The following is an 18678-nucleotide window of genomic DNA, read 5'->3' on the forward strand; positions in this document are numbered from 1 at the left end:
TATAATATTAGTATGTAATATTATATTATCTGTGATATTAGTAAGGAGTAAGGATGTACTACATTCCCCTCTGATCGATCCCCCATCCAATTTAAAGGGGGATCGAAATTACAACGGCCTGAGCTGAGGTCCAAACCTATAGCGGTGCTCTCAGACTAAAGTCGTATCCGTCAGGCAGGAGTTGGCCTTCAGCCGCTCCATAAGTCCTGCGTGTTTGGAGTGCCATCTATACTCGCCCTCTATCTTCCGGTGAAACTGAAAAGACCAGCTGCAGCCAACAGCATTAGAGTACCTAGTCCTAAAAAAGTCAGTAATATAATACAGCTGAAGATATTATATGCCAACAGCATCAATACACATTAAAAAAAAAAACAAATAACATACTGGAGCTACTAATACTAAGAAAGGATCTGCAAGTCTTTGAAAAAAGTAAGTTTATATTTAAAACTACGTAAGTGGCCGTTTCTTCGGTTTCAAAGCAGCTCGACAAAGAGGACTGTCTATCTATAGGACCTATTGTGTTCGTTTTGTTTAAGGGCCAGTGGACCATTATTGTCCCTATTATTATTTTAAGGTGTTTTTATTCAAATTTAGTAGACGTTTTGTGTATCGTTGGTTTACTATTGGAATTGTCTATCTCAGATTTGTTCACTTTTTTAATGGGTGTATGTCGAATGATGTGTTCTCCTGCGATATCTGTATACGCTGGCGGGGACCAGTGGATGTTAGAATCTGCTTGATGTCAGTTCAGTTACGAATTCACTAAGATTTTTTTATAACAGATGTTAATGGAATGGTACCCTGCGCTATCGGTTTACACAAGCGGGGCGCCACTGGAGGGCGATAAGACAAACATGAAGTCAGGTCAGTTAGCCCATCGTGACAGTCATTAGAAATTTATCACCATGCTTTCTAGGGGTAACCGCGTGGAGGTCAACCTGACATGGTAGATTGCCTTATTACTAGGAATTCTCTTTCCGCCTCACCAGGAATTGATAACGATGATTTCCAGTGTATACCGCGTGGAAGTCGAACTGACATGGTGTATTGTTAGCAAATATATAGAAATATAACATCCGAACTACGAACTTGATAACTGTACCTAAATGAAAAAACTCAAATTAAAACAAGTGCCAACTAAATCGACAGCATCAATTGTACCCTTGAATTATTAATGTCAATATTAACAATACAACATCCATTTACAATAACAACTGATAACGAGACTCGCATTCAATTCATAAAGCAATAGTTTGTGCCGCGCCTGCGCCGGGTCGAGACGTCTTTAAAAAAGAAATACAAAATGGCGGCGCGTACAATTATAAATACACAGTGTTTGTTCACATTCTCAAGACGTGCATACAGCTCGAAAGGCGACAAGAATGTCGCTTTCCTCGGCCTTGGGAACATGGGTGGTTATATGGCGGCGAATTTAGTCAAAAAGGTATATATTATTTTTACGAAATGTTTCCCCGAGTTTGGCGGAGTTGTCAACAACAAAATAAAATTAGTTGAATATTTGTTATCGAAACTAAAGACGACGGAGTTTATTTTTGTTTGTAATCTATAAAATAAATAAATAGGTAGGTAATTAATCGATTTTAAAAATTGTTTCACAGTTTAGTTAGTCATAGACAATCTATTAATTAAAAATAAAATAGACATTCCTATAATAAATGCACTCGGTCGAAGATGTTTACAAGTTGTTCTTACGCTCTTACTAAACTGGTTTCTCTGTATGACGATTTGTATATTTTGATATTAACAAGAGTGAGACGACACGATGTTTTTGTCCCAACATTGCAATGACCTCTCATACTGCATACGGTCAATTGCGTTAACGCACAGTCGGGAATAGGTTCAGTACAAGAATGTATAGGAAAATGTTAGTGTTTAGGCATATCATTATTATATATATGCTATACACGTATAAGCTCGGCTTGTTCTATATTTTTTTATTCAGGGTTTTGGACCGTCGTCAGGGCACCTGTAGCACTGCGATCTGCATAGATCTATAGTGCTCGCCCTTTTTCAAAGTTCGCTACCTAGAAATAAGAACTGGAGGATATACTTAGGAGCGATGGTTTTTATCTTATCTGTTATATACTATAACATGCATGTATTATACATATAAACCTTCCTCTTGAGTCACTCTATCTATTGCTGAAAATTGCATTAAAATCCGTTGCGTAATTCGAAAGTTATATGTAAGCGAACAGACCGCGGCGACAACTTTGTTTTATATTAGACTAGATAAAAATATAAGCATTCTTTTATTAGTAATTATTTAAAAAGTAAAAATATAATAGTAAGGTACATAATTTTTATTAACATATATATTTAGAGAATAAATGAAATCAAAAAATATTTATTCATATAGGATCTTAGAGTCCTTATAAGGACAGGCAAAGATAAGCATATTTCTATCGACCTTAATATTAATATTAGTACTAATTTAGTACTGGTACCTAAAGTACCTAATTCTGTATAGGTAAAAATAACTAAGTAGATACATAATGATATATGTACTTTATTTTTATTTCTTTCAAAATTTAAGTACTTTTGTTTCAAACTAAAGTACATGCCAGTCCCATTGTACCCTAAAACTAATTTCCTCAACAGTAAGAAAATTGCCTTACCCGCATATGACTTCCTAATTTAGATAGCTAATACTGTTATTCTACAATAATAAAAAGTTTGTTATCAAGATTATTAGAGAAAAAATAACGTCAAACACTTTGTATTAAATAAATATTGTATTGTAGGTAGTGAAACAGTCTCAAGTTACCAACTTGATGAATAATAATTATATGTGGGCGTATTATTTAAAGTTACGTAAATTAATTAGCATTAAATTAACTAGTTCTAAAGTGAATAGTACCTACAATAAAGCTGTAAATACATTTCCCGCCAAAATACTTTAAACCATAGACAATGAAACTTGCACAGCTGTGGTTTTACACGTAATTGTAAAGAGAACTATCTACAATAAAGCAACTAGCTATAGATATATTTTGCGCCAAAATACTTAAATAAAACCATAGACAATGAAACTTGCACAGCTGTGGTTTTACACGTAATTGTAAAGAGAACTGTCTACAATAAAGCAACTAGCTATAGATATATTTCGCGCCAAAATACTTTAAACCATAGACAAAGAAACTTGCGCAGTTACAGTTTAGTAAGTTGTATAATATTTTTTTCTACGCATGTCATGTGGTATTAAAAATTTTAAAATAATTAGTTATTTCCTATGCCATAACAGATTTACCTAACAAAAATAAACCCAATTTAAGGTTTATTTACTCTAATGTACTGGTACTAATGAGGGTACCTAGTTAATTTCACCAATGCAATTTTTCCAAAATTTTCTCTGATAGGATCTTTCAAATTTGAAACATTGAAAAAGGGAAGATTTATGAATAATCTACAACAATTTTACAGTAGTTTCATTTATAGCCTATGTGTTACTTTGATGTATAGCTTATACAGACATAGGCTATAAATTAAATGCTAGTGATCTGGTTAAGTTTTTTTTATACTACGATGGTGGCAGACAGCATACGGCCCATCTGATGGTAAATGGTTACCGTAGCTTATGGACGCCTGAAACACCAGAGGTGTCAATTGCGCGTGGCCGATCTTGAAATATTATATAAACCCTAAAGTAATATAACAACATACCATAGAGAATGAATATGATGAAGAAGGGAGGTCTTTATCTGTGAATGGTATAAATAACAATTATTACGTTATCTGCAGTCAAATAAACATCGTAAAAACCGTGTTATCTTATTTCAACTTGTAAATGCATGATATCATATAACACTCTGAATACTTAAATATAATGTAGGTACATACATGAAAATACGAAAGTGCAAACAAATACAAATACAGTGCATAAATACGAAAAATATAATAAGCTGGGAATAACTGTTTTTTTTTTAAACCACGTATGTGGCATTTGATGGTAAATGGAAACTTAAAATTGTAATAACATAGTCGCCGAAGTAAAAAGGTTACCTTTGAATAAAGTGGTCTATTTGGGTATAAACTTCTGTCCTACTTATTTCTGTCGCCAAATATCAAATCAAATCAAAATATATAGGTCTATTACAGACTCTTATGATATGTCAAATCTACCGTCAGTTCGGAATTATTTAGAGATGAGAAGAACTGACAAAAAACTCAGATCGTATTCTTTTCAATTATTTTTAACAAAAATACAGATTCCATTTTAAAATCTAGATCTTATCTTGCTTTATACTCTGTGTTTTGGGCAGAAGTCAGAACTGAAAATGATATAGGATGAATGCTAATCTTGAGATATATGAACGTACCTATGTGGAGTTTTTTCCTGTATAATAACGGTATACTCCACCGGGGTATCTGTGAAGGATGATGATCATACTCATCCTGAGTATGAGGTCAGATCAGTTAGCCCACCGTGATTCATTAGAAATTAACCACAACGGCTTCCAGATGGCACCCCGTGAAAATCCACTAGATTCCCGTGCATACTCATCCTGAGTATGAGGTCCCATAGTGATTCGTTAGAAATTAACCACAACGGCTTCCAGATGGCACCCCGTGAAAATCCACTAGATTCCCGTGCATACTCATCCTGAATATGAGGTCCCATAGTGATTCATTAGAAATTAAACACAACGGCTTCCAGATGGCACCCCGTGAAAATCCACTAGATTCCCGTGCATACTCATCCTGAGTATGAGGTCCCATAGTGATTCGTTAGAAATTAACCACAACGGCTTCCAGGGGGCACCCCGTGAAAATCTCCCGTGAATAGAGTTAGAGAGACATTGGTAGCCCTCGGGACTACATTATTAAAAATCCCCTTTTTCTCCACATATGTGGGGTATGTGTGAGTATGTGGAGTATGGGCATCACACGAGCATGTGGTGGTCCTATTCACGTTACCGGTTTCAATGGAAATTTCACCTAATGAGGTGAGCTGATTATTTAGGATTTCCATCATGATAAAAAAATCGTCTTCCGATGTTCTTGGATGAAACAAACATTTTTTCTTTTGTCACATATATCTATTTCGCTGTTTGTTACTTTACTACGACTTCATTATCATTACATCATAGTATAAAACAAAGTCTCCGTCGCTGTCTGTCCCCATGTATGCTTAAATCTTTAAAACTACGCAACGGATTTTGAAGCGTTTTTTTTAAATACATATAGTCATTCAAGAGGAAGGTTTATATATATAATACGTACACCGTGCAAAGCCGGGGTGAGTAGTTAGTAGTATTATATTATAAGGCATAATGAAATAGAATATAGCTCAATATTTTCAAAGGGCGGGAATGGAATTGTTAGTAATGTATTGTAGAATAATTGTTGCTAGCAATGTATGGTACAATGCTCAGTCAGATTGACTTCATGGGCTTCCTCTTGGAAACCATCGTGATAGATTCCTGGTGTATTTGCTACAATAGGCTAACTGACCTAACTTCGTCCTCATCCTATCAGAGCAGGCATATTCATCCATCAAAAAATTTAAGCTGATTTTAACTTTATTGAATATAACAAAAAAAATCTTGAAAATGTTACATATATTTTTAATTGTCTAATCATATATAGTTACGAGTGTTATTACGCATAGTGCTCACTATGGATGTAATCTAACGATAAAATGAATCGATCGAATGTACTGACTTGTGACCCGGATCGTAACTGTTCCAATGTTACTATATACAATGTACATTATCTATGAACTGTTATTTTTTTTTAATATTCTAATGCTGTTGGCCGCAGCTAGCCTTTACAGCTTCACGGAACGAGTGCAGATGTCACTCTGAACCCGCGGACTTATGGAGCAGCTGAAGGTCAACTCTGCCTGCCTTTAGTCTCCGGGCACCACTAGAGGTTCCAACTTCGATCCCCGTTTCGGGGCTGATTGGAGGGGACAATGTAATGTTAACTAGATCTCACCTATTTCAGCAGTCCAGCTGCTTTGTAAGCTGTTTCGGTTGTAGGGCGATCAGGCAGTGATCGATATTTTAGTCCTCGGAAATGACAATGCATAACATTGCCATGCCAACAATAATAGCTCTTATTATTGGCATATAAATTTCGTAAATAAGAACAGATATGAACTTTAAAGTCTATTTTTAAAAAAAACATTATTTAAAAAATTTATAAGTTTTTTTTGACAACGTTTTTACACATCATTAAATCTGCTACGATGGCAAAATTTTCTATTTTTTTTATGGATGTGGTATGGTGCATACGCCTACGCTGGTGGGATGATAGGATGAGTATAATGTCAGGTTAGCCATTCCTTCGTGGTCACTTCAACAGGAGGGACCACGTGGAGGTGAACTTGACACGACATTGCTAGCAAATGGGTCACTAACTCCCATTACTAACAATCCCCTCCTCCAATCCTTTACTGGTGTCTTGCTAGCTGTACTGTTTGTCTTCCTAATTATCGACTCTCACACTCACCACTATTCTCACTCGCCATTCACGGCTTAATGGCCGCATGACACCAGCAGTGTGCGCTAGAGACGACAATACTTCTCTTTCACACATATACAAAAATATTACATCGGGCATACCCGACATTGACCTTTGGAACTGCAACATTGTGTAGCCATACATCCACACATACAGATGTCTCCTTGATTGAGCACGATAATAGATTCGCTGTTTCCATTCCACTTGACCTGCACTTCGCATTAAAAATAGATTAATCATTGAAATGTATAAATTAATCAGTAATATCACTGATGTTTTTGTACTAATTTTGTATTGTTTTCCCTTCATGTCATTATTTGGAGTCTGCGCAGTACATTTTTGTAAGAAGGAATATTTCATCCGCCTTCGCTAAAAGTTTACACTGGTAGGGCACTAGTGGTGGATGATAAGACGAGCATGAGGTCAGGTTAATTAGTTCATCATGACAAATTCGCTAGGAATTTATCATGATGGTATCCAGGGGGAATCGCGTAGAGTACCAAAACATAGTACATTGATAGCAATGGGGTCACTAGTCCACATTACTAACTTTTCCCTTTCACCCCAACCGACGCACTAAAACAAAAGTAAATATTTTTTGTTGGGAATGTGGACTGTATGTTGATGGTAAATATTGTAAACACTTCTTCTGGACAACGTATGGTAGGCGAATCGTGGACTAAACCAGAGAGAGAACAAATCAATGGTATACCCCGTGGCACTTGTGTATTACCATAGAGTCAAACTTTAAAATATTTATTGGTTGCTGGAATTTTGAAATTTCCCAACATAGATGTATAATTCACTGTCGAATTATACCCCTAGACCCAAGGTTCGCCTTGTAGTCTATACTATATTTTTTTCATTAAGTTTTTTTTTTTATTTTATTTTATTTACAATATAGAAGAATCAACCTTTTGATGTTTGGCATCCGCTTGAAAATACATTGAGTTGTTTTTAAGATTATCGAATAAACAGACACGGCGTCGTATTTTGTTGTACATGTATATAGAAATAGGTACAATTTGTTAACAGAGAATATTTCTTTCTATTCAAATTCTTACTTAAGTTTTGAGAAAGCGGCGACTTGGAAAAATCGCCCTAAAAGCGGATTACAAGGTAATTACCCACGAAACGTGAAATCAAAGATTTATTTAGGCCAAAAATTGCAGAGTGGACCCATTCAAAGTAACGTTTACTGAAATTTAAAATTAAAATCGTTTCAATTCATTCAAAGATTATGGTAAATTATGCAGATGAACATTCCTTCTGAAATATTTTAATTTCGTTCCGAGTAGAAATGAAAACACACTACACTGACTTTTACTTTAGGTTTGTGCCCGAAATTTAAATTTAAAAGCACCATTTTGGCATGGGCGACAGAATTTCACTTGGCGTTTACAAGATGGCGCTATACACACAAAGCAATCTTTACAAATACATTGGTAATAAAAAATGTAATTGCTAAGAACTAGTTCCATCTCGCAGCGTTGCCCGCGCGGAGTAAGTGCGTCCTGAAAATGAAGCCTTTTGTGGGGTAATAAATGTTTAAAATCATAATCAAAAATAAGAATTGTGTGTTTTAAATTTCTTGAATATATTAATTACCAACATACAAAATAAAATTACATTTTTGTTTTTTATAATCTTGGTATAGAAATATACAGATATTAAACTGATATAGAATTGATGCCGGGGGTTGAATGCTTCCTGTGTTGATTCGAGGGCAAACAGGCCCGCACCGATGCCTCAATCTGGACCCTCGTAGGGTTCCGGATGACCCGGTTCATTCATTCCCTCACTGCAGAGTATAAATTTATCCATTTTTTTTTTGTGTAGGTCAGACTTGAACTCACAATATTTTGCTACTCACTTTATCTTACTAGGCTACAACAAAAAATTTAAATAAAATAAAAAATAATAATTTTGTATCCTCAGGCCCTCACAGTACTTCTTCAATATTAGGGCCCGCACTGGTAACTGCAATGAATCTCATGGCAAACATAGCCCTGTGCTTAAAGTTTTGCAGATTTTACAAAATCTAAGAGAAAATACCATTACTAATCCTAAGTGGCTTTAGCACACTTATGCATAAACGAAATATCTTTTTTGGAAAGTAAACACTCTATCCTGAGGAGATAAAAACTATGGCTCCTAAGAATCCTTCAATTCTTGTCCCTGAGGAACCTAGGCAGCGAAGTCTAAAAAAATATTGCATATTGATTGTGGAATAAAAAGTAGAATTCATCACATATAAAATTAGTGTTCTTGTTGCTAAGTAACAGTTATGTCTTACTTGCGACTGTGAAGAAGTCAAGAGTAAATATTTACTGCTGTAAATCCACTGAATATCTCTATTAAGGTCGTAGTGCTACAGGTTCTCTTTAGCAGCCCCCAAACCCTTTAATAAATAAATATATATCCTCAGGGCTTCACAGTACGGGGTTATGATCCTTCAAAAGAAGCACTGACGGCAGCAGCTAAGGATGGCATCACCAGCGCCAACTCCATCGCAGCAGCCGTGGACGGTGTCGATGTGATTGTCTCCATCTTGCCAAGCAACAAAGTGGTGTTAGATGCTTACTTAGGCAATGATGGAATTGTTAAAAATGTAAGTATAATCTATATATTAATACGTGAAGAGAAAATTTTGAACCCTTTTGGACGAAATTTGCGCGGACGGCGAAGTATGAACTTTCGCGGACTTATAATTTATATACAGAAGGAGTGCAGAATGCATTTTTTTTAATTATGCATAAAAATACATTAAGCAATATAAAAATTACATTATCATGTATTAATATCATTGACTGTTAAAGTGTGTGGTCAAATTGAGAATTGATTAACAATATAACCTTGGTCTACTGTGATTATAGAAATATTGTTTTTGACGATAGAAACTTAATAATGTTCAAACTTATAATTGAAATTATTTTTGGTACAGAACAATTCATCTAGTCCTTTTTTGACGGCCTCGGTAATACACATCGCTTTACTTCCGATGGTCGCGGGTTAGATTTCTCGCACGGAACACATATTTGTACTCATGACGGCCTCGGTGGTCTTGCTATACCAGCATACCGCTTTACTTCCGATGGCTGGGGGTTCGATTCCTCGCACGGTACAAATATTTGTATTCACGAGTATGATTATTTGTATTGACTCTAATCTTTTATGCTCAAGTATAAAAACAGTTCCATTGCCTCTTCGTTATCAAAAAAAAAAATAAGCATGTCTTGAGAATTCTCAAATTGCATTATTCCAGGCTCCCAAAGGCGCACTCCTAATAGATTCGAGCACTGTGGATCCGAACGTGCCCAAGCAGATATTCCCTGTAGCTATTGAAACTGGAGTGGGCTTCATTGATGCACCCGTTTCTGGAGGCAAGTAGCATGCTAATTATTTTAACATTTTCCAGTTAAACAAAATAGAATAGAATAGAATAAAAGATCTTTTATCTAAATGAACTTAAATTGAATCAGATTTTAATTGTCTTACATTTTTTTTAATCTATCGCTCATTAGGAAATATGTCTAATCACAAGAAGAACGAGCAAGAAACTTGCGTATTGCTCAATTGTTAATAATTGTTGTAACATTACATTTTTATGTTGAAAAGTGTGGCTACAAACTATCAATTAACACTAATTTATTAGAGTCAAAATATACAATAAGGGCATCGCTAGTGGTTTGTAACTCGTCTCAGGCCGTCGTAATTTCGATACCCGTTTGAATTGGATGGGGGATCAATCGGAGGGGTAAATAATTTACTATATATCGGAGTTACTATGTAAAGTATAATACTCAGTACTGGACAGGAAAATAAGGACAGGAAAATAAGGAAGCATTCAAATTCAAATTCAAAAATCATTTATCATAATTTCAATTTTTCCCTACCGTCCAGTTCGGTATATAGATCCAACTCTAAACAGCTATCCCACCGAGGTCATACGTAAGAATGTATTATAATTAATAGCAATTATTTATCACAAAGTAGACATTAATTATAATGAAACAATCATTATATATTACGTAATGTATGCGATAAAAGCGTATTTTATCATTTAATTTAAGTTCATACGTTCAGATATAAGTTCAGATATATTTATCAATTATATTGCCAGTAGAGATTGTAAGAGGTCATATTGAGTGATGCTGTCTATGTTACTATGTTATTTTTTAAGAACACGTGAGTCTATAGATTATAGATTCACAAGAATATAGTCTATAGAAATAAATACAATTTTAATATCGGTTTGTAATTACAAATTAACAGTTTCGCACTAAATGTATATAAAAGTATATACGGTACTTACATTTTTTTATCTATTTGTCTGTCTGTCTGTTTATTTTTGCTAATCTCCGAAATGGCTGGGCTGATTTTGACGGGATTTTCAGCACCTGATAGCAGATGTTATAAGTAAATTTTACAAAAGTGAAAGTCGCGTTAAAATTCCATTCCGTCAAAAAGTTACTACTTAAGGTTACCTACTTAAATTAAACTACGTGGAAATAAATCGAGATAAATAAAATGTATACCATATAAATATTTATTTTAGTTCCACACGTATGAAGTCGTGGACTATAGCTAGTTATAATTAAGATACTTAATTGATTTATAATTTTTTAAATTATAATAATTGACCTAAAAATAAATCATTCAAAAGAGCAACACGCAAGTTTCTTGCTCGTTCTTCTTGTGCTGATTCTGCGTTCCGAATTAATGGTAGAATTAAAAAAGATGTAAATTCAAAAGTACTTATATTGAGTTTATTTAAATATTTTTTTGTCTATTTCTATTTCTTGTTCTTCTTGTGATGAGTCTGCATTCAGTATGAATGGTAGAATAAAAGAAATGTGACTATTTAAAATTGATTTCTTTTTATATTTCAGGTACCATGGGAGCTCAGAATGCCACTCTAGCTTTCATGGCCGGGGGGCGTAAGTCAGACTTCGACAGATCTCTACCTCTGCTCAAGGCTATGGGGGCGAAGCAGTACCACTGCGGGGAAATCGGATCTGGTCAAGTGGCCAAGTTGACCAACAATATGCTGATGGGCATCACTGGGATGGCCACAGCTGAGTGCATGAACATGGGTATAAAGTGAGTGTCTTAAAGAATATAATATAATAGAAAATTCATTATCCAATTAAAAAAAAATCTACTTCTCTCTCATCTCATTCGAAAAGATCTCTCATCATAAGAAGAACGAGCTAGAAACATGGGATTTATTCAAATAAAAAGAATATTAACTTATTTTTTTATCTACCGCTCTCTCGGAAAGCTGTCTCATCACAAGGAGAACGAGCAAGAAACTTGCGAGTAGCTCTTTTATATAGTCTCTATATTTAGTTGTAACTGCACATTTTTAATTTGAAATGTGCTAATACAAATTGATTTATTATTAAGATAATAAAGACGACCAACTGGTTGAGTAACTAAATAAGAATAAATCAGTCATAATGACCAGAGCAGACTAGTAAAGATACTATAGAGCGTGCATGGCAATAGTTTTCATGTTCGGGATTTTCATTTAATGTTAGACATAGACACCTATATAAATACCTATGCATTGTAAATATACTTGATTTAAAAAAAAAAGAGTAATTCAATTGAGTTTCTTGCCAGTTCTTCTCAATTGGATCTATATACCGAACTGGACGGTAGGGAAAAAAATATAATGTAAAAACTTGACGTTCATAAGCGGCTAAAATGTCCTACATGGATAAATGATTTTTGAATTTGAATTGAATTTAAAGTAGTTGATACTGTAAAGCTATATTAATGTAAAGATTCATTAAAATGCAGCCGTTTTTGCTTGAAAGAGTAACAAAGATTCACATATCCATACATACAAACTTTCGAGTTTATAATATTCGTAAGCATTTACAATGTTCCATTTGATACATGAAATTGCAAAAGAATGACATTCTATTTAAAAAAATGTTTATGATTGGATTTAAAAAGGTAAAATGGCGGGAAAGCAACATTCCGCATCACAGTATTATGGTTGACTTTATTTATAATCAAGTGAGTTCAAAACGTCGTACGATATCATTATCATCATCATCATCGCAGCCCGGAAGACGTCCACTGCTGGACATAGGCCTCCCCAAAGATCTCCACGACGATCGGTCCTGCGCTGCTCGTATCCAATGCCTTCCCGCGATCTTGACCAGATAAAAGGTTTTGCTGGAGGCCTTCCCACGCTGCGTCTTCCGGCCCGTGGTCGCCACTCGAGGACTTTACTGCCCCAACGGCCATCTGTCCTACGAGCTATGTGCCCTGCCCATTGCCACTTCAAAGTCGCAATTCTTCGGGTTATGTCGGTCACTCGTACGATATACGAATGAAAAATCATACTATCGTCGGTTAAATAGAAAAATGGCACTATTCAAAATGTACATTTTTTACAAGACAAACATTTAAAGTTTTTTATATTTATTTAAATTATTATTTTCCTTTAAAGTTTTAACAAAAAATTACACAGAATGTAAAAGTATTTAGATAAGGATTAAGACGGCGTGGTTAATTTAATTAACTCATATAAAACTAGCTGTCCATGCAAACGTTGTTTTGCCATATAAATTAATAACGCTATAAAAAAATAGGGGTTGATGATAGAAGGGTGAAAATTTAGAATAGTATGTATTTTTGTATGTTGTATCATAAAAAAATAGAAACTAAAATTGTGTCTAAAAAATAAAAAATAAAATTAGGGGTGGATTACCCCTATTACCATTTAGGGGATGAAAAATAGATGTTGGCCGATTCTCAGACCTACTCAATACGCTCACAAAATTTTATGAGAATCGGTCAAGCCGTTTAGGAGTATGGGAACGAAAACTGTGACACGAGAATTTTATATATAAGACAATAAGGCAATTCAAGCTTCTAATTTTGAAAAATGTCTTTTTTCTATTTAATCGACGCTATATTTTGTTCATTACGGCAGTTTCGCGCCGTTTTACTTTTTTAAATCAGCGCGCTGCCTATTTTCGCTACGCAGTGACAGTTCGAAATTTGAAAAATAGCAAATACTGTCTTGGAATATAATTTCACTATTTGCGTTTATAAGGCACGCGTGTTTTATGAACCGCTTTATATATCGAAAACCAGTGAAATTAGAAGCATTTTAAGCAAATTACGAGCAAGTTTAAAAAATGTTTTTTTATTAGAATCTATAAAATTGGTAAGTTTAGAATTAGAAGTGTTTCCATTAGTATTCCATTTTTAAATCCTCTCAACCAGTTTACTCGATTTTCTTTAAACTATCGACTACAACTACAACAAAAATTACTTTACAATTTAAAAGGTCTTTACACATTACAACAATATGTACACTATATGTACACGACAACGGTTTCTATAACAAACGGAATAAATTTAATTTTCGTATAACAAATTAGCATTTCACTTCGCTATGAAAAACAAATCGTGTCATTGAGTTAATAAAGTTGACAAAGCTTTGAAAATACTGAGACTCGACCCCGGTTATTGTTAGCGTTGTATATTACTGGATTTTCCAATCATATTTACGTTGAATTATTTAAATTTGGAAATTTTATTCTTTTCCGATACTATTATCAGAAAGTTAAGTGGTTCACCGAAATCCTATATTATATCTTTTAATACGTCAAATTATAATATTTTTGGCGCCATTCTTTTTTCGTTCGAAATTCAATTTTCGAATCTAAACAGGCAGTTCGTATTTACACAGAATAAGAAATAGGAGAAATTGATGAGTTACTGGTGGAGTTTAGTTACAATTAATATAAAATATAGGTTCTGTATAGTTTATTTATTTTATAACCACTATTACGGCTGGCAACGGCAGTGAAATAGGGTAATATAAATAAAATTACTTACCAAACTTATAGATGTATTTAGTGGTAGCGTATATGACACAATGTAGCAATGTACAATAATAAATGTAATATATGTAATATTATGTTATCTGTGGTAATGCGGACGAAGTTGCGCGGATCAATTAGTATAATATATTTACGTAAAGGAACCTTTCAGAATGGGTTTAGATCCTCAAGTACTCCTGGACGTGCTGAACAACTCCTCCGCCCGCTCGTGGTCCACCGAGGTATACTGTCCCGTACCTGGACTGGTCTCGACAGCGCCATCTAGCCGCAACTACGATGGTGGATTCAAGAACGAATTGATGGTCAAGGTATGGGTCTCGATAAGTCAATTGTATGGTAAATTTCCTGCCCACAAGGCTTACATTCAGTTCACCGAAGGTCTTTTTTATTGATGATAATTTACGCTGGAACTACACTAGTGGAGGATGACGGGATGAGCATGAGGTCAGCTCAGTTAGCCCATCCTGACACATTCATTTGGATTTTATCATGATGGTTTCCAGCGGGAACAGTGTGGAGGTCGACATAGTACATTGCTAGGAATGGAGTAATCAGTCCATATAACTGGTCCCCTCCCCCAAGTTTATTGCCACCTGTCAAAGGAGGTGGGGAGCTCTGAGGGCCCCTCTAAACGGGGCCCCCTTCTTTCATTTTTTTTCAGGACTTGGAGCTAGCGAATGGAATGTCCCTCCCATTATTTTTTTATTTTTTTTTCCAGGACCTGGAGCTCGCCAGTGGAATGGCCCTCGGTATCCGGTCACCTATTCCACTCGGTGCAGTCGCGACGCAGCTGTACCGCATCGTACAATCCAGAGGATACGGACAGAAGGACTTCTCGTTTGTGTACCAATTGCTTAAAAATGAGAAAAAGTAGAATAAATCAGTAAATTAGTTATCGTTGTTTGATTTTGATATCTATTAATATACGTATGAGTCTCATAATACAATGAAGCATATCATAGTACGATAATAAATTTATTTGCGATTTAAAGAAAAAAAAATTTGATGGAATCTATTAATATATGAATACGTCACATAATGCAACGAAAAAAAATAAATATAATTTGTAGAGAAGTTTCTATATTCTCGAATTCACGAGTTTCTTAAAATTGGAATATATGGTCAAATTTGAATACAGCTTAGTGAAACAATAATATGATTTTATACATATAAATATGTATAAACCCGCGCCAAGCCGGGGCCAGTAGCTAGTAAGCTATATAACTGTAAAGTTTCATCAAAATCTGTTCAGTAGTTTTTGCGTGAAAGAGTAACAGATATCCATACTTGAAACTTTCGCGTTTATAATATTATTGACTGTGTAAAGAAGGTTGGTTTGATTTATAATGTTTACGGAACCCCAAAATGGTGATATCAATTCACAATTTTCCCATTATACATCGAAACAGCAGCCGCTCCAGCTAAATTGGAGGGAATCTATTCAAATTTGTATAGAACGATATTTTATTTCTATTTTTTACGCTCGCCATCTGTGTGGCGGGAATTCAGTGCCATAACAAGGATGTAATATCTTTTTTATCTATGGTCACACGTGTCTAAAGAGTAGTCTATGAATATATTTTTTTTATGGATAATAATGGAGTACCATTTCATTATCATCCATAAAACCCGCCTACGCTGATTACGCTGGCGGGACACCAGTGAAGGATGATAAGATGAACATGAGGTCAGGTCAGTTAGCCAATCGTGACAAATTTACCAGGAATTTATCGCGATTGTTTCCAGGGGGAACCGCGTGGAGGTCAACCTGACATGGTACATTGCTAGTAATGATATTATGAGTCCACATTACTAACAATCCCCCCCAGTCTATGAATATTGCTTACATACAATATTTATTTAAAAGAACAACACAAGCTTTGCACGTTCTTCTTGTGGTGAGTCTGTATTCCCAATGAGTGGTATATAGAATAAAAAAAAATGTAACAATTTAAAAGTGCTTCTGTTAAGTTTATTAGAATAAAGATTAATTCTAATAGAATGAAGAAAACTAAAACAGAATTCATATTTTTATATCTTTATCATAGACTAGGTGCTATTGGTTGACAAAATTGACAATACTGCAAGCAAAGTCACAGGTAAAAGCAAGTATTAAAAAAGTTGTAAATGTGTCTATCTGTTTGTTATAAAACATATAATTATAAAACTCAACTAGTTAACACATCTTAATGTGTTATGGGTACTAGACAACTTTTATAAATACATAAATTTTTTTGTAAATACATATATGTACATAATATACCTACCTAAAAAACACAATGTACCGTGTGAAGAATCGAACCCGCGACCATCGGTAGTAAAGCGGTGTAATAAACCGCTTGACCACCGAGGCCGTATTTAACTAGAAATTAAAAATATAATTATTGAAAAATTCCATCTTTTATTAAAAAATATTTATTGCATGATTTTTTAATTTTAATTCAAATTTTTACATTATTGCAAAAATTTCAATGCTGCTCCGTGTTCATTGTTAGTAGATTGATGTAGCCTTCTTTGATAAATGGCTATCCAACTATAAAAGCATTTTATATTTAAAATCGAATCTGTAATACTCGAGATTATTCCGAATATCTAAACTCACAAACTTTACTATATATGTATTTAATATTCTCTTGTTACAACGTTAGTTAACATACTCCTACGAAACAGCGTAACCGATTTTTATGACATTTTATATCTACATTCATTAGGTCTGAGAATTGGCTACTATCTATTTTTCATACCCCTGTGTGATAAGGGTGGTCCACCCATAAACATTTTTTCGACATAATATAGTATTTTTATTTTATTACGATTTAGCATTGAAAAATACATACAACCCTAATTTTTTAATAGAGGTTTTAACTTATATGACTAAACATGATTTGCTTGGAAAGCTAGTATTAGTATAGATTATGCACAGATAAGTGGCTATTACATAACATAGATAAAAGCAGCACGGTCACTTTTTTTTTTTTTTTTTTTAATTTATTTAGGTCAACAAACAGTTACACATTATATATATGACTTATGGCTATTTACTACTAAATTTTAACAAATGTGTCACCCACTAGTGGTTAGGGTTAAGTGGTTAGTGGTACGTTAACGACTGATTACTATAATTATAACAAATACTGCCTAAGGCATATTACAGAGATTATATTACTTATTAATTAACTACCACTACCAACTTTTAACAAAACTATTTTATATTAACAATACAAAAAAAAAAAACTAAAAAATTTATGATGAATACACTGTAGATTACAATACTACAAATAATTATTATGTTAGTTACGAAAGATGATATTTACGCCTCAGTTCATTCGTTATTTGGTTTTTGAAAGAAGAAAGTTTACAGGAGAATAAATCTATTTCACTAAAGTCACTATTATAGCTGTTAGATATTCGATTAAGTGGTATGCGCTTACCAGAATTAGTACGACATTTAGTATAAGAGAACAGTTGATGTTTTGTTCTCGATTATTCGTGCGAAAAACTCGATAATAAATTTGCCTTGTTAGAGTATTACAATCAAATTTACCATGCACAAGATCATACAAAAATGTCATGTCCAGTTGAGTGCGTCTACTTTTCAAGTCTAATAAGTTATATTTTGATAACATTAATTTGTATGGAAGTTTATTATGAGAGCATTTGAATTGAACATACCGTAGAAATTTTTTTTGCACCATTTCTATGTTATTATTATACTCATTATAATAAGGATTCCATATAACGGTAGCATATTCCAACTGCGATCTAATTAATGACTTGTATAAATATAAATAAATTTCAGGATTTGAAATTGTTCGTCTCGCGACAAAACCGTACATGCTATATGCCTTGTTTACAATATTTTCAATATGAGTATGAAACTGAAGTTTAGCGTCGAAAGTTAGGTCCTTTATACATTGTACTGTGTCTAATTTATAATGATTATCAAGCATGTAATTATAATTACTCAAGGTACGTTTCTTAGTAAAACTAATAATCTTATATTGAGGTTTAGGCTTAAATGATTAGTATGACAGTAAAAGGTCAGTCTATTAAGATCCTCTTGAAATTTGAGATGATCCTCTGGGCTATCAATAATATGGTACATTTTTAAATCGTCGGCATATAGCAGAAATTTACAATACCTAAAACATTTCCTTATATCATTAATGTATATTACAAAAAGATATAGTTCGATCCTTGTGGTACACCGGAACTAATTGATACTAAATTCGATTCATAACCATTGATAGCTACTTTTTGTGATCTATTGGTGATATATGATTTGAACCACCGCCATAAATTACCACGTATACCG

The 18678-nt window shown here is 34.1% G+C and overlaps 1 protein-coding gene across 1 annotated transcript; it reads left to right on the top strand.

Moving 5' to 3' along the window:
- Positions 1-1258: 1258 nt before the first annotated feature.
- Positions 1259-15256, top strand: LOC131846281 (probable 3-hydroxyisobutyrate dehydrogenase, mitochondrial). The gene is made up of 6 exons (XM_059195542.1): positions 1259-1444; positions 8918-9100; positions 9755-9872; positions 11382-11592; positions 14515-14671; positions 15082-15256. Exons 1-6 carry the CDS (start codon positions 1304-1306, stop codon positions 15235-15237), a joined length of 966 nt encoding a protein of 321 aa, XP_059051525.1. The 5' UTR covers positions 1259-1303; the 3' UTR covers positions 15238-15256.
- Positions 15257-18678: the final 3422 nt, after the last annotated feature.

The sequence above is a fragment of the Achroia grisella genome, unplaced genomic scaffold (genome assembly GCF_030625045.1).
Source record: "Achroia grisella isolate CSIRO2021 unplaced genomic scaffold, CSIRO_AGI_Agris_v1 utg509, whole genome shotgun sequence".
Taxonomy (NCBI): domain Eukaryota; kingdom Metazoa; phylum Arthropoda; class Insecta; order Lepidoptera; family Pyralidae; genus Achroia; species Achroia grisella.